At 42.3% G+C, this 24409-nt stretch overlaps 1 protein-coding gene across 1 annotated transcript; it reads right to left on the bottom strand.

Annotated features, from left to right (window-relative positions):
• Nucleotides 1-851: 851 nt before the first annotated feature.
• Nucleotides 852-21816, bottom strand: LOC129817433 (proton-coupled zinc antiporter SLC30A2-like). The gene is made up of 8 exons (XM_055872667.1): nucleotides 20979-21816; nucleotides 10649-10857; nucleotides 9329-9475; nucleotides 8992-9145; nucleotides 8512-8755; nucleotides 7605-7710; nucleotides 7256-7390; nucleotides 852-7060 (listed from the first exon to the last, which is right to left on the bottom strand). Exons 1-8 carry the CDS (start codon nucleotides 21062-21064, stop codon nucleotides 6915-6917), a joined length of 1227 nt encoding a protein of 408 aa, XP_055728642.1. The 5' UTR covers nucleotides 21065-21816; the 3' UTR covers nucleotides 852-6914.
• Between the last annotated feature and the right edge of the window lie 2593 nt (nucleotides 21817-24409).

Genomic DNA, 24409 nt, shown 5'->3' with positions numbered 1-24409 from the left:
TAATTAAACAGCAGCAGTAAAATAACAATAGCGAGGCTATATTACAGGGGGTAACGGTACAGATTACTCAAAATTCCCTCGACCTGTGCACCTACTTTGTAAACTTTCATTCATAGGCTAGGTTTTAGCAGCCTCATGATGGATATAGGGAAAATTTGAGAATTATGTAGTAACCTAAACCTATCGATGTTAAATTGAGCTGGGTGAATGGAATATGAATGACAGTCATCCAATATTCTATAATAGAACTAAGGCCATGCTCATAATTTTTTAAAATCAACCTCCCTCATCTTAAACGGCACCGAATTCCACTGAGTCACATATCACCATTACTACGGCCATGTTCGAGAGGATCAAAACCACAATGTATCATGAGTAAATTCTGACTTACTGATCTACAAATAATGAGTCGTTATTTATGATGCAAGGTGATTTGTAGATCAGTCAGTCAGCAGTCGCCTGCAGTCGCTTTGATGCTCTCGAACACGGCCAAAGTGTAGGTAGGTGAGGAAGTGATAGCCTACTCTGGGCTTGTTCGACATTGCAACCAACAGTGCAGGCGACTGACAATAACGACTCATTACTATTTGCAGATCAGTCAGTCAGTCACAATTTACCCATGATACATCACTGATTCGATGCTCTCAAACAAAGCCGTAGTAATGGTGACAGGTGAATATTTCCTGCTGCTGCTCTGTACGGTAAACTACAGTAATCTCAGGATGTAATTACTTGTCCTGATTGTGACTGGAGATTTATGACTGCATTATCTGGAATCACACTAATGAAGAATATTATTGTCCTGTAAATTTTACAGCTCTGAAAATAATGAAATAATTCATAGCCACCAGTTATCTGCACACTTTTATTTAAGTTTTACAAAAATCGCACCAAACATAAATAAAATATCAAACAGCGACCAGTCGTTTTAATATAATTTCACCAAACATTTACACACAGGACTTCAGACTGATTTTATACTATAAATCAAATATATTTACACTTTTACACAAAATCGTACACAGGAAATACTGATATTTGGCAAATTTGCAATTTTCATACAATACAAGACAGCATTCTGAAACATTACACTTAGTTGGTGAACAAATAATAACGTTATATTTTTTGAATTTGAGTAGACTTGCCTGGGTGAAAGATGCTTTGTAACCACTTTCTGGTCCAAAAGTAATACATTGGCAGTTGGTTCCTGTTGTTTTGACTACGTCTTTACAGTTGGAGCTTTCTTTGTTCCATTTCCATATGGTTTACAAATGAAAATAAATATTTACATTTTATATTTTCCTTTTATCAAAAGTGATCAAAATAGATTTGCGGATAGTTCAGTGACATTTAGAAGCGTAATCCCTACCAACTAGTCATATGGGCAGTCGTATGAAGATATCCTTATTACACAATCTGAATGAAAAAACACTCATGCAAGTGTTCAGTGAAGAATGTGTGTCCATTTGTTAATTTTCAGTGCATGTTACAATATTGACACTTAGCTGCAGGCATCGAAGTAGAACAAGAATGGCGAGTGCCTTTTATATTTCATAGTTTCAGCGTGTCACAGGTTGGACTTTTTTGTACATTTTCTGAAGAGATGCATCCTTAGTTATTTGCTGGTTTGTTTTTATGAAGCTGACAGGTGTGCGCGCATTCATGTGGTGGGAGTGTGTAGGTATGGAGTAGAAAGCTGACTGACTGACCCTCTTTGGAATGTAGGAAGGTTGTTGAGGCAGTGTGGAGGCACTGGAACTATTAACAAAAACCCTGTGCAAAGCTCCATGGCATGTAGGCCTATGACAGCGTGGGAGTGGGTGAGGACTGTGTATGGGTACACTTTTTGAGAACGTGGATAGTTGAGAGTATAGCGGTCGGATTCGTTCATTTGACCTCTCTCTTGTGTCATCCAAAAACAGTGCAAGAAAATATCCAGGCTATAATGTCAACAAAACTGCATAACTGGAGGGGTAATTTAACGACACGGTTACAACACATTCCAATGTAGCCTACCTCCAGTGAGTTTCAAATGAGGAATATAGCACGGTCTGAGTATTAGCCAGTCTATTTGCTATATCTGCTCAGGGCATATCCTGGAGCGTAGATGAACACAGCCCACAATGCTAAAACTAAAATCGACCAACTCCTTTTGTAAATTGGTCTGTCTTAAGGATTCCTCCTCTGAGTGAGATGAGTGAGCTTGTAGGATGCTTTCTCACACTGACATAATCAATTTTGTAAATTGAACCAAAACTCTTTTCCAATGTAAACAATATAAATGCTACCATTTGGCAGACACCCTCAACTGAAGCACAGATAAAGGCCTGGGAAAGACAGAAATCTCATTGGTTTCAGGGTTCTTACGTCAATATCAATGTACTACTCCAAAGAACTGAGACAAGCTATTACACTGTCCTGTTGCCCTAATGCACCATGCCAATGAGGGATTGCTAAAGCCAAATGGCTAAGTCTAAAAATGCATGACATCAGCACAGACTGGTGAAGTAATGGCATACATTACTAGAAATATGTGCTGATACATTCATAATATTTTCCTATTTAACATGTCTCCCTCCCTGAGATGCAGTTTCTTGGTATGAAATCCATTTTCTGGAATATCAATAGCTCCTGAATGGATGGTATTTATATTGAAATATTTGGCATGATATGGTGCACATGCACACAGTATGTCGTGTAAGCCTGATGATGGATCAGAAAAGGTTTTTTTGTTCTCATGGTGATGGCGCACAGTGTTTACATTCCTAGCTTACATTGACAATTACAGTGCCTTCAAAAAGTATTCACACCCCTTGACTTTTTCCAGATTTTGTTGTTACAGCCTGGATTTCAAATGGATGTCACGACTTCCGCCGAAGTTGGTGCCTCTCCTTGTTCGGGCGGCGTTCGGCGGTCGACGTCACCGGCTTTCTAGCTGCCACTGATCCACGTTTCTTTTTCCATTTGTTATGTCTTGATTGTACACATCTGGTTCCCATTACGTTATTATTATTTCCCTATTTAACCCTCTGGTTCTCATTATGTTTTGTGCGTGATTGTTCTTTGTCTAGTGTTATCAGTCTTCTGGTGCGTTTTCCCTGTGTGGAATTTATGGTTGATTATTTTCTGAGTAAAGTACGTTATTTTACTCAGTTCTGTGTCCTGCGCCTGACTCCGTATTCACTTCGGCATACTGATACATGACAGAATCACGCAACACCAATGGAGTCAGCAGGTGCACCCAGTCCTCCGGTACCAGTAGAGGAACGAGTCCAGCAGCATGCAACGATGCTCCAACATCTCGGCACCATAATGGATCGCGTGCTGCTCACCATGGAGCAATTGGAGAGAGGGTGTTTGTCTACACCCCCATCAACTTCCCCCCAACCAACACCACAACCCACACCGCTGTCCACCCCTCAGTCACCTGGACCCAGTGGGATTCGGCTTTCGCTCCCGAGCGCATATGATGGGATGGCTGCCGGGTGCCAGGGGTTCCTGCTCCAGTTGGAGCTCTACCTGGCGACCGTCCACCCGGCGTGTCCGCCCTCATCTCCTGTCTGTCGGGGAAAGCGCTTGAGTGGGCCAACGCTGAATGGGGAAATATAGACGCAGCGTTGGTCCGCTATGAGGATTTCACCCGCCGCTTCCGGGCGGTCTTCGATCATCCACCGGAGGGGAGAGCGGCGGGGGAACGCTTGTTCCATCTCAGACAGGGGATGAGGAGCGCACAGGAATTCGCACTGGACCTCAGGACCCTGGCTGCCAGCGCCGGATGGAATGAGAGGGCCCTGATTGACCATTACCGATGTAGTCTAGTCTTCGTTGGGAGCTGGCCTGCAGGGACACCACCCTTACCCTCGACCAGCTGGTGGATTTATCCATCCGGCTGGATAACCTGTTGGCCACCCGGGGACGTCCGGATCGGGGTCCGTCCATTCCATCTCCCAGCACCTCCGATCCTACACCTATGGAGCTCGGAGGTGCTGCTCTAAAGGTGACCGGAGGGGGGGCTGTTTCCTGCACTACCTGTGGCCGCAGAGGACACACTGCTGGTCGGTGCTGGAGAGGTTCCCCAGGAAGTAGAGACGGCAGGCAGGGCACTGGTGGATCATCCCAGGTGAGTAGGCACCCAACTCACCCAGAGCTTCCTGTTGCGCACATGTATCTATCTATAGAATTTCCTGATTTTCCCCGCATAAGGCGCTATTAGATTCAGGCGCAGCTGGGAACTTTATTGACCGTTCGTTTGCTCGTAGATTAGGGAACCCTATTGTTCCTGTTGATGTGCCCTTCCCTGTACATTCCTTAGTCGTCCTTTAGGGTCAGGTCTAATTAGGGAGGTCACAGCTCCACTATGTATGATAAGGCAGGAGGGAGGGCTCCTGTGCTTCTGATCGATTCTCCTGCGATTCCTGTGGTGTTGGGGTTTCCCTGGTTGGCCCATCATGACCCCACTATTTCGTGGCAACAGAGGGCTCTCAAGGGATGGTCACGTCAGTGTTCAGGGAGGTGTATAGGTGTTTCCATAGGTGCAACTACGGTGGAGAGTCCAAACCAGGTCTCCACCATGCACACCCCCCCCCCTGAATATGCCGATTTGGCTCTCGCCTTCTGTAAAAAGGCGACACAACTACCACCCAATCGACGGGGGGATTGTGCGATAAATCTCCTGGTAGACGCAGCACTTCCCAGGAATCGCGTGTATCCTCTGTCACAGGAGGAGACAGCAGCTATGGAAACATATGTCACCGAATCTCTGGGACAGGGATACATTCGGCCTTCCACTTCACCTGCCTCCTTGAGTTTCTTTTTTGTGAAGAAGGATGGAGGTTTACGCCCATGCGTTGACTAAAGAAGTTTAAATCAGATCACGGTGAAGTATAGTTACCCTCTGCCTCTCATAGCCAGTGTGACCGAGTCATTGCATGGGGCGCACTTCTTCACCAAATTGGATCTCAGGAGTGCTTACAACCTGGTACGTATCCGGGAGGGGGATGAGTGGAAGACGGCATTTAGTACCACCTCTGGACACTGAGTACCTCGTCATGTCGTACGGGTTGATGAATGCTCCATCCGTCTTCCAATCCTTTGTAGACGAGATTTTCAGGGACCTGCACGGGCAGGGTGTAGTGGTGTATATAGATGACATTCCAATATACTCCACTACATGCGCCGAGCATGTGTCTCTGGTGTGCAAGGTGCTTGGTCGACTGGAGCATGACCTTTACGTTAAGGCTGAGAAATGTCTGTTCTTCCAACAGTCCGTTTCCTGTGTGGAATTTATGGTTGATTATTTTCTGAGTAAAGTACGTTATTTTACTCAGTTCTGTGTCCTGCGCCTGACTCCGTATTCACCTCGGCATACTGATACATGACAATGGATTAAATTAAGATTTTGTTACTGGCCTACACAATACCCCATGTCAAAGTGGAATTATGTTTTTTGAATTTTTTACAAATACATAAATAATTTGGCACAAGTTGCATGGACTCACTATGTGCAATAGGTGTTTAACATTATTTTTTAACGACTCCCTCATCTCTTTCCCACACATACAGATAATTGTAAGGCCCCTCAGTCAATCAGTGAATTTAAACACAGATTCAACCACAAAGACCAGGTAGGTTTTCCAATGCCAAAAAAAGACAGACATCCCTTTGAGCATGGTGAAGTCATTAATTACACTTTGGATGGTGTATCAATACACCAAGTCACTACAAAGATACAGGCGTCCTTCCTAACTCACTTGCCGGAGAGGAAGGAATTCTCAGGGATTTCACCATGAGGCGAATGATGACTTAAAACAGTTTTAGATAGGAGAAACTGAGGATGAATCAACAATATTGTAGTTACTCCACAATACTAACCTAATTCACAGAGAGAAAAGGAAGCCTGTACAAAATAAAAAATATTTCCAAACATGCATTCTGTTCGCAACAAGGCATTAAAGTAATACTGCAAAGAAATGTGGCAAAGCAATTACTAACTTTTTGTCCTGAATACAAGGTGTTACGTTTGGGGCAAATCCAATACAACACATTACTGAGCACCATTCTACATATTTTCAAGCATAGTGGTGGCTATGGGTATGCTTGTAATCGTTAGGGACTGGGGGGGTTTTCAGAATAAAACGGAATGGAGTTAAATACAGGCAAAATCCTAGAACCCTGGTTCATTCTGCTTTTCACCCGACACTGGGAGATAAATTCACCTTTCAACAGGACAAAACCCTAAAACACAAGGCCAAATCTACACCGGAGTTGCTTACCAAGAAGACACTGAATGTTCCTGAGTGGCCAAGTTAGATTTAAGTCAAAACTACGACAAGCCTTAAATGGTTGGGTAGCAATGATAAACAACCATTTTGACAGAGCTTGGAATAAATGGACAAATGTTGCACAATCCAGGTCTGCTGTAATCTTTGTCAAAGGTGCTTCTACAAAGTATTGACTCAGTGGTGTGAATACGTATGTAAATGAGATTTCTGTATTTAATTTAATACATTTGCAACAATTTCTAAAAACGTTTTTTCACTTTGTCATTATGGGGTATTGTGTAAATGGGAGAGATATTTATTCCATATTGAATTCAGAATGTGACAACAATGTGGAATAATTCAAGGGGTATGAATACTTTCTGAAGGCACTGTATGCTTTTGTATGTATACAGTACCCACTTCCTTTCAAAATGACAGCTCTCTCCTGTCGCCATGGTAGTTGTGAGTCTGTTAGTCACAGGAGGTTGGTGGCACCTTAATTGGGGAGAACGGGCTCATGGTAATGGCTAGAGCGGAATAAGTGGACTGGTATCAAATACATCAAACATGGTTTCCATGTGTTTGATGCCATGCCATTTGCTCCGTTCCAGACATTATTATGAGCCGTCCTCCCCTCAGCAGCCTCCACTGCTGTTAGTCCAAGGGATCCTGGCAGTGTGTGCAGTAGGCCATGTCATCAGAGTAGGGCTCCACCTGGATGGTGGTTCTGTAGAAACCAAACTTGGTTTGGAGGATCTCTGTAGCCTCCTTAAGGACACTCTGGGGATCGGCATTCTCCTCTGGGAAACAACAATGGCCATAACAGACATCAACAATCGTGCTTTTTGGGCTGTAATGTCTAATAGTTTAGTTGCTTGTGTCAACTGGTTTCTGTTGGCCACTACTGGCAACGTGTGAATCAACATGGTTGATTGTGCACGCACAATCTAAATGAAGTGATGTCATGTGTCAGACTAAGGGAGGCTGGATCTCACCGATGGCCACATGGACGGAGACCAGGGTCTGTCCCGCGGTCAAGGCCCACAGGCGCAGGTTGTGCATAGCCTTCACCATCTTCAGAGACAGTAACACCTCCTTCACTGAGTTGAACTCTATTCCCTTAGGAGCCCCTGTAGAATGAGAATGAGAATGAGAGGGTTAGCCCATTAATAGTTCAGTCAAAAAAGCTAATGGAACTCGAGGCAATGCTTTATTGTGCATTTTTTTTATAAATAAATGAAATTACAAACTGAGAAATGTCTGGATAAACTATTTTATTGTTCGAATTCACCTTGGCTCACTTCAGAGCAGGAGAAACAGAAAAGGCTGTCGAGTTGAGTTTACCTTCCATGAGTATCCTGAAAACATCCCTGAGTATGGTGATGGTGGTCCCAAGGACAAACACAGAGAAGAGGAAGGTACAAATGGGATCTGCTACTTTGTACTCAGGCTGCAACAGGAGGTCCACAGGAGAGAGAATGACACAAGCAGAAGACAGTGGCATCAGAGGATGATGGGGTGCTGCTCTACTGATGCCATAACACATTAGGCCACTTAGATCACAGGGAGGGTTTCTAACAGAAGAGCAACAACTTGCAGGGTGATGACACATTAACCCCTTCCTACTGAGTGAGTGACATCAATAGCACAAGAGTTGTATCTCTCCCAATGGTATATTGTTAGAAGTCAATTTATGACATTTTCAGTGAAAATGAATATGTTGCACTTTAAATAAATATAGTAAGGGCCTCCCAAGTGCTGCAGTGCTACCTGTGCCACTACAGACCCTGGTTCGAGTCCAGGCTCTGTCGCAGCCGGCCTCGACAGGGAGACGGCGCACAATTGGCCCAGCATCGTCTGGGTTAGGGGAGGGTTTGGCCGGCAAGGATGTTCTTGTCCCATCACATACTAGCGATTCCTGTGCAGGACGGGCGCAATGCACGCTGACACGGTTGCCAGGTGTACGGCGTTTCCGCCGACACATTGGTGCGGCTGGCTTCCGGGTTAAGCGGGCGTTGTGTCAAGAAGCAGTGCGGCTTGGCTGGATTTAGTTTCGGAGGACGCACAGCTCTCGACCTTCGCCTATCCGAGTCCGTACGGGAGTTGCAGCGATGGGACAATTGGATACCATGAAAACGGGGAGTAAAACGGGTCAATTGTTTTATGTTATACTGTAAAATAAATACAATATAACATGAGCCATAATGTAAATGTGTACTGTAAGGTGTAAACACTAGTATTTGTTACTGACCCTGTAGAAGATGACGATGGCAGCCATTAGGACCCCAACACTCTGTAAGAGATCTCCCAACACGTGAATGAAGGCTGCTCTCACACTGGTGTTGCCATGGCCATGACCCAGCAGGGCGTGGGAGTGGCCGTGACCAACATGGGAGTGGCTGTGACCCAAAGGGCTCTGCCTGTTCTCGTCTATTTGCTGGTAGCCTGAGCTCTGGGCATGGAAGGTGGTGGAGTGGTGGAGGATGTACGCCATGCTAAAGGAGGAAGGGAATAGAGGATGATGCATGTCCACATCCATGCATGTCTAAAGTTCCTTTATTTTTATCCTTCAGTTTATGTGCTGATAAAGAAATAAGAAAACGTTAAAAAAGACAACATAGCTGAATGGCTGACCCCAGCTAAGGTATTTACTTCACTATGTGTATTTTGTTCCCCAATCAAGTGCAGATGATTATAACTAAGCTATAAGCCGTGATAATGAACCACTCACACAATGTTTACTAAGACGGCACAACCGGAGGTGATGAGCATCGCTTGACTGTTGATCTCAAAGTCGTTCTTGACTATCCTCTCAATGGCCAGGTAAACCAGCACCCCAGTCACTATCCAGATTGACATCACTGACACCAGCGCTCCTAGGATCTCTGTGGGGGTTGGAGACAGTGACAATCAGTACCACGCATCTGTTGACCCATGGAAAGGTCCTTTTAGAGAATTGAGACCCTGGCTATTACTATTCAGCTATGACAACATTCACCATGTGTTCTGGTGGCTAAATGGGAAAGTATCTTCAAAGATGTTTAAAGCTGGTACGTCATGGGCCTAACCTGAGCGGTGCCATCCAAAGGTCATGGTTTTGGTGGGTGGTCTAGAGGAGATCCACAGGGAGAACAGGCTGACCATCATGCTGCCAAAGTCAGTCAGGAGGTGAGCTGCATCTGTCATGATAGCCAAACTGTGGGCCAGGTAGCCACCTGTAGATACAGACACAATGGAGAGGTCTCAGAGAGACATAATATTCATGTTTTCGTCAGGCTTTGACCCCTGGTATCATATAAACACATAAAATGTGTAGAATTGCAGGAAAATAGCTTTAAAACGGCAAAACAAATCTCATCCCCATAAAACGTGTAGAATTGGGCACATTTTTTGTTGTTGTCCGTCAACAAGAGGGGTGTGAACAGTTTAGGGTCACATGGGTTACGAGGTGGGGGTTTATTACTACGCCGATAAATGACAATATCTAGCCGGACCTTTGCCACCTAGGAAAAGCGTAACCGGACCTTCTCAAATAGTACTTGAATACCCCTGTTTTAGATGCTATTGATGATGTAGTCTCATGAATTTAAAGTCAAGGCTGTGTTTAAAAAGAAACTCAGACCAAGTTTTGTTTCCCATTACAGCTAAATAAAAATGTACTGATAACATAATGCAAAAACTACAACGCTTGAATGGATCTGAGTCATCAGCTAAACTCTGAAATTGCCTCTTGAAATTAAATTGAGTACATTAGACAGCATGGTTTCAGTCACTTTCATTCCAAATGTCAAGGGAAAGAATTGTAGAAATAATTCGGAGTTTCAGTTTCTCCCACAGTAATAGTCGCTGACTAGGAGATATCAAACGTTGAATATCTTTTTACAACCGTCACAGTGTGAAGAAAGTGGATGACTCCAAGCCCCGGCAGGAAGTCTAGACATTAAATATAAAATATACAATGTCACCGTCATGCTTTCATCACTTTTACCTCCTCTTCATTGTGCTTTGGGCTGACAGGACATTTGTCTTTTTTCCAGGGGAGGATTTCGACATGAAAGGCTGGACGCATTTCAAGTAGCCTCAAACATCATTACAGAGAACTGACCATGGTGCTACTGTGACTCAGATGGCCTTAAACCCAGTTTTCACTAGCAGTGACCGCCACAACTTCACCTTGACTTCAAAGTTTAAGGAACCTACTCATAGTTTGTATAGATTACAGTTCATAGTTTTTACTATATGTGACCAGAAATTAAAAAAACATTACTCTGATCTCAGTAGTCAATAGCTTCTAATAAGGGGCCATAGTTTATTCTGGTTAGGAAAAGCTCCTGGCCCTAGGTATGAAAGAGCATTTTACACTGAGGAATATTATCACCCAGCCTTACCTATGATCTCTCCGATCATGAAGATGAGGCACACAATGGAGGCGATGTACAGCTTCTTCTTAGCCAGCAGCGTGTCATGGTTCTCCTCACTCACTGCTTTGTTATCGTGGCAATGGGCTCCAACAGGTTGCTTCAGCTCAATGGCACCAGCCACATCTCCGTTCTCAAATGGGAAGTTGGGATAGTCTTCTTTGGAGTCTGAAAAGGAACTGGGATGGGAAAGGAAATGACAACGTCATTTATAAAACATACATACAGTAGGTCTGCCCTGTCTTATGATCTTCTTTTCATAAAAGATGATACTGCATAACAACCTGAAGTATATAGAATGGACTTGGATGTTTTCATATGTATGGATTGTACAAATACACATGGTTTTGTTAGGTTGATGTTCAGCCCCTGTCTGCTTGTATCATCTGAGAATGTAGCGCACCCACGTCACACACAGAGATCTGATTACATCTCAATCAGCAAATCACTCTCAATTCAATAAATGCTTTATTGGCATGAATGGGTGGTTGCCACTGTTGCCAAAGCAATGTATATCAAGTATTACATAAATGAACAATATGTTTGAGTATCTGTAATAATATATATATATATATATATATATATATATATATATATATATATACACTGCTCAAAAAAATAAAGGGAACACTTAAACAACACAATGTAACTCCAAGTCAATCACACTTCTGTGAAATCAAACTGTCCACTTAGGAAGCAACACTGATTGACAATGCATTTCACATGCTGTTGCGCAAATGGAATAGACAAAAGGTGGAAATTATAGGCAATTAGCAAGACACCCCCAATAAAGGAGTGGTTCGGCAGGTGGTGACCACAGACCACTTCTCAGTTCCTATGCTTCCTGGCTGATGTTTTGGTCACTTTTGAATGCTGGCGGTGCTTTCACTCTAGTGGTAGCATGAGACGGAGTCTACAACCCACACAAGTGGCTCAGGTAGTGCAGCTCATCCAGGATGGCACATCATTGCGAGCTGTGGCAAGAAGGTTTGTTGTGTCTGTCAGCGTAGTGTCCAGAGCATGGAGGCGCTACCAGGAGACAGGCCAGTACATCAGGAGACGTGGAGGAGGCCGTAGGAGGGCAACAACCCAGCAGCAGGACCGCTACCTCCGCCTTTGTGCAAGGAGGAGCACTGCCAGAGCCCTGCAAAATGACCTCCAGCAGGCCACAAATGTGCATGTGTCTGCTCAAACGGTCAGAAACAGACTCCATGAGGGTGGTATGAGAGCCCGACGTCCACAGGTGGGGGTTGTGCTTACAGCCCAACACCGTGCAGGACGTTTGGCATTTGCCAGAGAACACCAAGATTGGCAAATTCGCCACTGGCGCCCTGTGCTCTTCACAGATGAAAGCAGGTTCACACTGAGCACGTGACAGACGTGATAGAGTCTGTAGACGCCGTGGAGAACGTTCTGCTGCCTGCAACATCCTCCAGCATGACTGGTTTGGCGGTGGGTCAGTCATGGTGCGGGGTGGCATTTCTTTGGGGGGCCGCACAGCCCTCCATGTGCTCGCCAGAGGTAGCCTGACTGCCATTAGGTACCGAGATGAGATCCTCAGACCCCTTGTGAGACCATATGCTGGTGTGGTTGGCCCTGGGTTCCTCCTAATGCAAGACAATGCTAGACCTCATGTGGCTGGAGTGTGTCAGCAGTTCCTGCAAGAGGAAGGCATTGATGCTATGGACTGGCCCGCTCGTTCCCCAGACCTGAATCCAATTGAGCACATCTGGGACATCATGTCTCGCTCCATCCACCAACGCCACGTTGCACCACAGACTGTCCAGCAGTTGGCGGATGCTTTAGTCCAGGTCTGGGAGGAGATCCCTCAGGAGACCATCCGCCACCTCATCAGGAGCATACCCAGGCGTTGTAGGGAGGTCATACAGGCACGTGGAGGCCACACACACTACTGAGCCTCATTTTGACTTGTTTTAAGGACATTACATCAAAGCTGGATCAGCCTGTAGTGTGGTTTTCCACTTTAATTTTGAGTGTGACTCCAAATCCAGACCTCCATGGGTTGATAAATTTGATTTCCATTGATAATTTTGTGTGATTTTGTTGTCAGCACATTCAACTATGTAAAGAAAAAAGTATTTAATAAGAATATTTCATTCATTCAGATCTAGGATGTGTTATTTTAGTGTTCCCTTTATTTTTTTGAGCAGTGTATGTATATATATATAAACAAAAATAATTATACATGGAAAATAATACACAAAAAATAAAACAAATCGCAACTATTCTCTCTCCATGTGCAATGAGGATGATGAGACTAAATGAGGTGGGAAAACTCAATTTTGGCTTCTAGGAGATAACCCAGCTCTGGGCCCCGACTCCATCAGTCCAGCGCCCAGGGACACGCAGGCTAAAAGGAGCCGGCCGAGTGGAAAACAGCTTCTGTTTAATCACACCATGGGGACATGAGAACAAATACACCCCCTCACATCCTAACCCAACGCATGGAGGCTATTCAAATGTCCGCCTGTCATACATACGTGGCAATGGCTGGAGCGGAATAAGTTGAATGGTATCAAACACATGGTTTGATGCCACTCCATTCCAGTCATTATATTGCGCCGTCCTCCCCTCAGCAGCCTCTACTGGTTCATCAAAAATCTAAGATGGATAATTGACAACGCCGCAACATAGGCTCATTACAGTTTTACATAGGGTTGTCTTACCCAGAGTAAATATTTTACATCTTGTCCAATCTGGATGAATTCTAGAGGATAGATTTAGAATCAAACATGAATGCACATTAGTTCAATGTTCTACAATGGTTCTGCAGCAGTGTCTATTACACTATTGGTCTCTCTTCTCCCTCCCAAACTAACTCTCGCACTGCATTAAGTTATTTCCTTCAACTGTCTTGCTACTGTATATTTAAAAACGAAAAATACAATTGTTTTTTAAACATGTAAAGATACACATATAATGTATTTGGTGTAGACTATGATTGAGCAAATGTATTTCCAGGTTTCTGTGCTCAAGACAAGCAGACTAAAGAGCCTGAGGAGAGACTCGGCGTATTCACACCTCAACTTTTTCCACATTCTGTTGTGTTACAGCCTGCATTTACTCCACAATACTAACCTAAATTACAGAGTGAAAAGGAAGTATATACAGAATATAAATATTCCAAAACATGCATCCTGTTTGCAATAAGGTACTAAAGTAATAATGCAAAAAACGTGGCAAAGAAAAACAATTTTGTCTTGAATATAAAGCATTATGTTTGGGGCAAATCCAACACATTAATAAGTACTGTCGTGTCTTTGGCTATGCCAGATTAATTGCTATGACATGCTATTCTATAAAATAATTTCTCCGTAATTAATATTACCTGATTGAACTAATCAGGTAAATGTAATTAACTACAGAGGGACACCACGAAAGAATATTTATAGAGCTGTTATCTTCCGAATAAACTCTTAAAGATTTAGTGATATTTAAATCCATAGCAGTCACATTAATCGTCATTTTATTGTCTCATCTGAAAGTGGTAAATCCTTGGTTATCTGCAAGAATCTTGGCTAACAAGTTGAATCAGCAATACAAAATTGGGTTTAATTATTTATTTACGAAATACCTAACTAATCACACAGAAACACACATGCACAATTAAATCATAACTTGATTACAAAGTGCCGTCATAAAGAAAAACGTCCCTAGCGGGCGGAATAGATATGACAGCTTGTTACACAAAGGGAAGGGGCTGAGTTTTAGTGAAAGAGCGGGAGACTGGAACAGGGCCGAACCTGTGTTATCGTAAATACAGTATCTTATGCATTCTAAATTACCGCCCATTTGAAAAGGAAAATGCAATAAATATTTACTCTGCACTGCGCTTCAGTAGGTTGGTGGTAGATGGAAGGTCGTCTTGCCAAATCGAGTCCTCTGTCCTTTGAAGAATGTCTCCGGTGGTCACTGGATACGTTGGAGTAGCGTCGATGTGTAGTAGACGGGATACTCTGACGGTCCTTCCTAACCTGCGTTTGTAGCAGCTGTTGCTAACTCAACGGCTAGGAGGTATCACTTCTGTAGTGAATACGAGTTCAAAGTTCATACCATTTACAACCAAAGTCCATGCTGATGTTGGCTTAGTTCTGTAGTTATTATCTGAACCATTCTGACATCGGATCGTCATCCTAAATGTACCCGGAACAGGAAGTTATATTTTTGTCAATGGCTTTTATAGTGGAGGGAGAGGGGTGTGTCTGAAAAGTTTATAGCCCATGTCTCTTCACAGGGGCGGGCCCCTAGTTGAGCAGAAGGCCAAATTTATGAAAATCCAAATCTCTCATTTGGAAGCTAAAATTACATTTCATCTCTTCACAAATAATTTCATATTCAAACATTTGAATTAAACAACAATTCCATGTGAATCCGATACCTCTGACGTTTAGACTTTCCACAGTAGAGTTTGTCATTCTATCATTGATGAGAATGTGTCAGAGGGCAACCGAACTGACATAATATACCTTAAGTACCACCGCATATGTTCAATTGGTCGGATTACCAGAATATAGTTCATTTCCCCCCACTTCTGATGTTCCCAATCTAACCAAGGGCTTTTCTTATGTCACATCAGTTATAGTAGGGAGAGGGAAAAGGGGGGAAAGAGGTATTTATGACTGTCATAAACCTACCCCTAGGCCAACGTCATGACAGTACCACTCTTCATATTTTCAGGCATGATGGTGGTTGCATCATGATATGGATATGCTAGTCATCGGGAAGGACTAGGGAATTTTTTTAGGATAAAAAGAAACGGAATAGAGCAAAGCACAGGCAAAATCCTAGATGAAAACATGGTTCAGTCTGCTTTCCATCTGACACAGAGACAAATTCACATTTCAGCAGGACAATAACCTAAAACACAAGGCCAAATATACACTGGAGTTGCTTACCAAAACGACATAATGTTCCTGAGTGGCCTGCTTAAAGTTGACTTAAATCGGCATGAAAATCTACGGCAGCACTTGATAATGGCTGTCTAGCAATGATCAAAAACCAACTCGACAGAGCTTGAAGAGTAACATTTAAAAAAATAAAAAAGGCAAATATTGTACAATCCAGGTGTGCAAAGCTCTTCAAGAAAGTCAAGGGGTGTGAATACTTTCTGAAGGCATTGTATGGTTTTAAACACCGGAAAATCACATGACTGCACTAGGCCTTTAAGAAATACATTTGAAAAGACAGCCTGAAGACACTTAGTTTTTATTTGTTTAAGCCTGCTGTTTAAATGATTAGTCAGCAAATGATTAATTAGCTGGAAAATTAAATTCTATTTGATTTGCTCATCCTGTAGAGCCATTGGCACTGTAGATACATTGGCATAGGCCTATCACATGCCATGTTGGATCATTTAGGGACATTTGGGGAAATGTAATAAATGATGGTGCTGTGTTGTTCAAAGGGCTGGTCAAAATATGATGAATCCACTGAAGTCGGATGAACTACTGTTTGTGGCCCATTTTACTATCATCTTCAATAATAGAGACGGGCGGGAGCGGGGAATCTTGAGGTAATTTGGTACAAAAGATCTTGACAGCAATCTGAAATGTGACGCCAGAGCACTATTACCTTGGTGCCTTTTATTGAGTGGGACGTCTGGAAATAGGTCTGTCATAAGGCCAATAGCCATTAATGTTCGCCAGACTGACGAGACCCCAAATTCAAGCATGATTAATCAAAGAGTTTCCGATTTTCAGACACAAGGGAACTGGCCTGCTCAGTCTGTCAACAGAACCTGACACTGATGCTGGACAGCAGCCAGTAGACCTTGCACTACTGTCCGCAATTAAGATCTTAGAAGCTCTGCAGTTGCATCCAAATTGTAGCCTATAACATTTTCTCTCCTAATTCAATTCTTAAATCTGTCATTTCATCTTTATTCCATCCATTTAAAAAGATCCAATGCAGATGTTTTTATCTCAATATTAAATCATTTCTGGGTAACAATTAGGCTAAGTACCTTGCTTTCAATTAAAATGGTCAAAAATAATCAAAAATAACTTCTTAGCAAAAAGCCATTTCTCAAGCAAGAATTTTGCTAGGACTGTCTGGGAGTGGTCTGAGTGGGGAGGGGAAAAGGTTGAATTAGCTGTTATTGGCAGAGTGGTTTGGAACTCACTTTCTTATTGGTCTATTAACTCATTTACCGCCTGATGATGTCACCAGGCAGGCCAAGACTCCATCCCACCAAAACAGGCAGAAATTGGTGTTTTTTCCCCAACAGCTCTTACACTAAAAGGGCATTATGATAACTTTCACAGTATTATTCTAACCTCAGTGGAAATATACACTACATGACAAAAAGTATATGTGGACACCTGCTCGTTGAACATCTTATTCCAAAATCATGGGCATTAATATGGAGTTGGTCCCCCCTTCGCTGTGACAACAGCCTCCACTCTTCTGGGAAGGCTTCGACTAGTTGTTGGAACTTGCTTCCATTCAGTCACAAGAGCATTAGTGAAGCCGGGCAATGATGTTTGGCGATTAGGCCTGGCTCGCAGTCGGCATTCCAATTCATCCCTAAGGTGTTCGACGGGGTTGAGGTCAGGGCTCTGTGCAGGCCAGTCAAGTTCTTCCACACAGATCTCGACAAACCATTTCTGTATGGACCTCGCTTTATGCACCGGGGCATCATCATTCTGAATCAGGAAAGTGCCTTCCCCAAGCTGTTGCCACAAAGTTGGAGGCACAGAATCATCTAGAATGGCATTGTATGCTGTAGCGTTAAGATCTCCCTTCACTGGAACTATTCCTTCTCCACCAAACATGACAGTTGACACTATGCATTGAGGCAGGTAGCGTTCTCCTGGCATCTGCCAAACCCAGATCCGCCATCGAACTGCCAGATGGTGAAGCATGATTCATCACTCCAGAGAACGCGTTTCCACTACTCCAGAGTCCAATTACGGCGAGCTTTACACCACTCCAGCCGACAATTGGCATTGTGCATAGTGATCTTAAGCTTGTGTGCAGCTGCTCGGCCATGGAAACCCATTTTATTAAGCTCCCGACGTACAGTTCTTGTGCTGGCATTGCTTCCAGAGGCAGTTTTGAACTCGGTAGTGAGCACTCGGTGGTCCCATTCTGTGAGTTTGTGTGGCCTACCACTTCACGGCTGAGCCGTTGTTGCTCCTAGATGTTTCCACTTCACAATAACAGCACTTACAGTTGACCGTGGCAGCTCTAGGAGGGCAGAAATTGTACAAACTGACTTGTAGGAAAGGTGGCATCCTATGACGGTACCACATTGAAAGTCTCTGAGCTCTTCAGTAAGGCCATTCTACTGTTAATGTTTGTCTATGGAGATTGTATGGCAGGGTGCTCGATTTTATACAACTGTCAGCAACGGCGTGGCTGAAATAGCCAAATCCACTAATTTGAAGAGGTGTCCACATACTTTTGTCTATATAGTCTTTATAAAACACAGGGAATTCATGTTGACTGCACTGGGCCTTTAAAAACACAGGCTATATTAACTCCAAATGGTAATCTTGTTTTCAAGAATACATGCACATCTTGCAGCAAAGATTTCTCAGGCATGGGTGACTGACTGTAAAGACCATCCTGATTTGCTGATCTGAAGACACAGGGACACTGCAACACCCTCATCCCCACACACTGTGTGCACACTTAAATAAACATGCCATAAACATTCCCCATTTCACGCTGCAATACTTCCAGGTTTGGTGTTACCTGCTGCAACATCAGTCTGGCTCTCATAATTATTGTCCCAGACTTGGAATGCGTGGGGCTGTCAACCAACCTATTTAATTTCTTCTTCTGTTTTACAATATCAAAGCTCAGATTGTATCAAAGTCCTATTGTCATTGTTGAATGCACACTGCTCTCACTGGCACCGTTTACATAATAGGACCCAGTTGGCCTATCTGTACATTTTTTATCGCTTTGGTTTAGTAAGGATAAGCAGAATGGCAAATAGCGTTAACAAATAACTATATTGTGTTGGTGTTTATGGAGGGTCAAAATCCGTGACAGAGTTATCAAAAGGTCATGAACAGTCAAAATCATATTTTTCATTAAATTGGATGATATTTCGATGAAACCAGATCAAAGTATGATGTGAGCATTTCTACCACAAAAAAATATTATGGGAATCAGAATAACTGTTCGGGATCTTTAACTAAAAATCTAATAGCATTTTCGGGTCATTTCATTTGATTAAAGACATTAAAGCCGTTCTTAGGCTCTATACAAATGTCTGTATACATAAAACACACATCTCATATAGTACGTGTTTCCTGATGCTAATATATACAATTAGTTTACCAATTATTACATTTTTTTGTGGGGAAATTATATGGTGGGGTTGACTTAGCAAATCATACTGCAATTTAAATACAAAGGACACATATGTGAGTTCACTTAAACCCAACACAAGGCAAATACATAAATACATAGAAAATATTGTGGGGCGTTTCCTATATGTCAATTAATTCCATTAACTAAACACACGTCTGGCTTTCTACTGGGCACAGACATCAGATCAACGTCTAGTTCTGATTTACATTTGGTTCAGTTGTCAACTAAGGTGAAATCAACAAAACATGTCACCATTTCATTGGTTTTAGGTTGCAAACTGGGTGGAAAAAACAAACAAATCCCTTACATTAATGACTTTTTGCAATTCCAAACAGTTTTCCACGTTGATTCAACGTCATCATACATTTTATTATTTTTTATCTGTTGAAATGACGTGGAAACAATGTTTATTTAACTAGTTTTTACCGAGTGGGTTATGACATTTCCTTGGATAGCCAGGTCTCGCCAACACTCTGAATCCAGTGTAGGCCCAATTCCCATATGATGATCCACACGTACTTCCCTAAGGATAAGCTATTAGCTATTCATAGTTCAATACATTCCCAAAATCAATAAAACATCAAGGATTCTATAGTTTATTTGTTGCAATATAAGTGTATTATTTTTATTCACGTCAATAACCAAAAAAACGAGCATTTGTCAAATGTTTTCTCATTATTATTTATTTAGCCTTTAACTAGTAAAGTCAGTTAAGGACAAATTATTATTTAGAGTCTTTAAACGCGACTGCTGTCCATGGGGCTGAAATCAAATCATCTTCATTCAACCTTTTGTGTTTTTGCGGTTATAATTGCTATACCATTGGGAATAAAGTATTAAACTCAATAGGCTACTAAAATAGACTAATAGTTTTCGTTTAGGTTAGACTGTATTTAGCATGTTTTACACAAATAGGTAGACCTAATAATCTATTTAGCTTTGTTATTTTTTATAAACATAACTTTTTCCCCCTACGCACATTTTAAATAGATAACTATTTCAAGGATTCTCTTAAAAATCTATAGGCAGCACATTGTAATTTTACAAAAAATATAGCTCACTAAATAAAATTGCCTACAATTTTGTATCTGAACATTTTAAAAGTGACGGATAACAATCTGCAAACCCCCAGTAAAAACAAAATCACTTTATTTTTTATTTTTACTATTACTTAAAATGTAGTTAATAGAATTGCTAAGGTCTCAGGGTGTTTCGCCATTCTCCCATCAAATCTCGTAATGAGAGATGATGGGTTTTTACCAGTGATCATGGAACTTCCCTCGGGGCCATCCGTCAAATACTGTCCAAAACGAAGCCAAGCATGGAAATAATTTGTTCATTCAAACAAAACATTTCACACACTGCCTGCTTATTGGCAGCACCCAGACAGGTTAAGATTAAGAATAGACTCAGCGTGAATAAAGCTAAATTAGGCCACTACCGTTCTATAACACTGGATCCTTGGAAATTATAGGCTACAAATGTGAATGTCTTCTATGTGCAGCGTGAGCTATCCCGGCATGGGATGTGTAGCCTACTTCATGGTAACATGCATTTTCGTTGCATTACCGCATGTTTTCAAGAAACAGGACTATCAGTTTGGTTTTGGTTGCCTATGTCTCCAACAATTATAATAAGCTATACTAACTACAGTTTAAAACAATCACAGCACAAGATAAATAGTGTACACCTACAGCACTGCCCTGCACCTTAACCTAAATAGTTTGAGTTTAATAAACCCTTAAAATTACTGCATAAAAAAATAGACCGGTCTACTGTATGTCTGTATAATTATACAAATTATAACTATATTCTCCCTCTTCGTAGGCTAATGCGCAACCTAAAATATCAGAATATGGCATGTGGAATGAACCAAATATCATAACATCTACATTATTTTGGCTTCATATGAGATAATCACAGCTCAAACATGAACGAAAAACAATGTCATTACCTTTTCCGTGAATACATTTTGGCATTCATCTCGTGCACGAGGTGAGATTTCTCGGAATTTCTTCCTGAATTCACAGTGGTATCCATGGTCGTGTCTCGTCACCCGTTGTATCTAACAAATTACGCAGAATCTGAAGATTTGGCGTTTCACGGCGATCAGTCCCGACTGTATCTTAAATGGCACTGAGAAAAGTCGTCCAAGCCATTCCAACTGTGCTAATAAAACGAATTAAATCCTTCATTGCAATAAGTATCACCAGTTGCAAATATCGGACCCGACAAAAACTAGTAGCCTACTCTCAATTCCACTGCTGCAGTAGCCTATAGCCCAAGTTGTAAAATTGGCTGTGAATGTGCAGGCGTTCGCTTTGGTGCAGCTACAGGTCACAGTTGACTGGAAACAGCCAAGCCCTTAAAAGGTATCGACAGCGTTTGTGTCGACGTCAAAAAAGTGCAAGATATTTCGGCGGCTAACCTAGCTAATTGAGAGGAATATCAAGTTTAGAATTGTGCTTGTGTCCTTCGTTACAGTGCCACAGCCTGTATCTACAAGTAGGCTGCTACCTATTATTGAAAGCTCAATTAACGTCGTGGACATTGACCATAGTTTATTCAATGACCATTTCCAAATGAAACGACATTGTCATGACATGCAAATAGCATCAGACATTCAGAGGTAAAATAAACTTTTCAGCATTTTCAATATCTGGTTGCACCTATGCCAATGACTAGAGTAGAACCAGCCAGGATTTTCTTCGAATGTTGTGTCCAGAAAAAAATCTGACTCAAATTCGCGGAATACCTTTGGCACACGTCAAGCGGTAAGGATGGAGCAGAGAGATAGATTGAGGACTTGAGTGTCCAAAATCCTTTTTTAGCATGGGCAGCGCCATTGAGGACTTTCACCATTTGGAAGTAGTCAACTGGGTGGAACTTCCTATGGGGATTTAAGGAAGGATCACATGATTCCATCTGGGTCATAAGAAGAGATCAGACAATGAATTATACTCCTGAGAAAACCTTGCAGTATGCACCCTTTTCAGTTTATTTGCCAACTCAGTAGTAGTAGAAGAAGAAAATGGACAACTTCAAAATGTAGATGGCTTCAATGGCGCTGCCACAGATAAAACAATGAGCCAGGGCCTCATTTCCCAGTTGCGATGTAACTTAAGCATTATGATGATCGTACCAGATGCATCGTTATTAATGAGCTTTTTTAAAAGTGTTTTCTAACAAACAGGTAGTGAACCTGTAAGAGCGACAGCTAAGAGTGTCGTTTGGGGCGTGTTCGGTTTTTCACATGATCTTGTTAGGGGAGCTGTCCAGTTCACTGGTGCTGAAATCGATGTCGCTTGCGTCATAAGCAAACACGACTAATAGCCGTGTTTCATGTGAAACGTAGGCTAGGCCTATACATTTCGCAGACTAGTTTTTATGAATAAAGATTAAAAAAACATAATAATCTACAAACTAACCATTTTCGTAATGTAATGTTAATTGATTTCAAGATTTGTACCCCAGTCTATCCTCCTCAGTGCTTTAGCACACTGCACCACAATACACCAAGTGTACAAAACATTAGGAACACCTCTTTCCATGACATAGACTAACCAGGTGAATCCAGGTGAAAGCTATGATCGCTTATTGACGTCACTTGTTAAATCCACTTCTATCAGTGTAGATGAAGGGGAGGAGACAGGTTAAACATTGATTTTTTGACTCATCCTACTTGTATTAGACTAGTTGAACGCCTATGCCATCCTCCTCTCCATCATAGACTATGCTTTTAGTTTTTGTTGTCATATGCTACCTAGCTACCTAGCTAAAATGCTTGCTAGCCTAACTTCCTCGCATAGGCAACAATTCACCAGCTAAGTTAGCTACCTAGTTAACGTGAGCCTAAAAGGGCAAGTCTACATCTAGAACTTCATTCATCTCAGGCCAGTGGCAAAAAAATGAATTTATGGTTAGATCAGAATCGCTGCCATAATCATTTGCCTGTAAAGAGAATTAAGTCAAGACCACAAGTCCAAATCCCCATCTCCATCCATGGCTTAGGAAAGGGCCGATTTTAGAAAGCAAGCTGTTGCAGGACTTCAACACAAGCAGACCAGAAATGAAAATTAGGTTTTGCTTAGGATGTGATTTGATTGGTGTGAAGCCAAATCCAAACTGGCCTCCCTTGGGCTGTGTTTTGCTGCACCAGGACAACCCACAGTTGAGGTCAGCTGAACGCTGATTGGCTAATTATTTTATAATTGTTTTATCAATGGAGGCCAAATGCTTGCAGGCATCAATCAACCAAATGTTACGACCGCAACATGTCATACTATTTTGGTCCAGACAGCACCAGATACATGGGCTACACATACTGAGACACAGGGGCACGTGTCCCTCGCTCAGATGATTTCTCTGGTGAGATTCAGCCACTTGCGAATTAATTGAATATTACGAAAACACAAGCGAGAGATCTTTTTATTAGTCAAATATTTGGGGAAGCCTGGCTTCCCTTGGCAACCATGAATACATGTCACAGCTCACAATATATAATTCTAAAACAATTTTTAAGCGTTTTGTGTGAATGGGCATGATCATACAATATTAATTGTTTCATTTAGGTAATGTATAGGATCTAATGTAATATTTGAAAAATGCATTTTGTCAAGTTTAGATTTATCCAAAGCTGAATCTTATCCAGTACAAATTGGAAATACCTGCAACACTATAAACGCCAAGCCATTGTCAGAGTTCAGCAGAACAACAATAATCAGGGTTGGGGAGTAACTGCATGTAATCTGATTACAAAAACAAACTTTTTTGGCATGTGGGGTGTTTCGGTAGGAGACCAGGAACTTGGCCAGTTTTGTTTGCAAAGTCCCTTCGTCTCGTTTTGCTGCACGGAGTCCTTGCTTTAGGGTTTGAACAAAGCGTTCTGCCAGCCCATTGGTGGCAGGGTGGTACGGAGCTGAGGTTGAGTGTTTGATTCCATTTACTGACATGAATCTTGTAAACTCGTCACTTACAAAAGCTTGCGCGTTGTCACTTACTAGCTGCAGCGGCAATCCGAAGCGTGCAAACGTTGTTCTGAGACACTCTATCGTCTGAGCTGAGGTGGAGGAGTCAGTGCAAAACACCTCTGGCCATTTGGAATGGGCATCAACTATAACCAGAAACATGTGCTTTTCAAAGGGACCAGCGTAGTCCACATGAATTCTCTGCCATGGCTCTGTGGGCCATTCCCAAGGGTGGACAGGGACAGGAGCAGGCATGTGAAGGGTTTCCAAACATCCGCTACAGTTCTTTGCCATATTTTCTGGTGTGGTGATCCAGACCTGGCCACCAGAAGTGGCTCCTTGCGAGCAGCTTCATTTTGACAATTCCAACATGACCTTCATGTAGTTGCTGCAAAACCTGATGTTGGCATTTCTGGGG

The sequence above is a fragment of the Salvelinus fontinalis genome, chromosome 20 (genome assembly GCF_029448725.1).
Source record: "Salvelinus fontinalis isolate EN_2023a chromosome 20, ASM2944872v1, whole genome shotgun sequence".
In the NCBI taxonomy this organism is placed as follows: Eukaryota; Metazoa; Chordata; class Actinopteri; order Salmoniformes; family Salmonidae; genus Salvelinus; species Salvelinus fontinalis.
The sequence above is the reverse complement of the archived record's forward strand: the minus strand, read 5'-3'. Positions and strand labels throughout refer to the sequence as shown.

What these genes read in the sequence shown, in the direction of transcription:
- LOC129817433 (XM_055872667.1), bottom strand. Translation starts at nt 21,064, where the DNA reads ATGGATACCACTGTGAATTCAGGAAGAAATTCCGAGAAATCTCACCTC. An exon ending in CTTTGGATGGCACCGCTCAG is followed by an intron (nt 9,146 to 9,328) that starts GTTAGGCCCATG and finishes CAACCCCCACAG; the next exon opens with AGATCCTAGGAGCGCTGGTG. An exon ending in GCCGTCTTAGTAAACATTGT is followed by an intron (nt 8,756 to 8,991) that starts GTGAGTGGTTCA and finishes TTCCTCCTTTAG; the next exon opens with CATGGCGTACATCCTCCACC.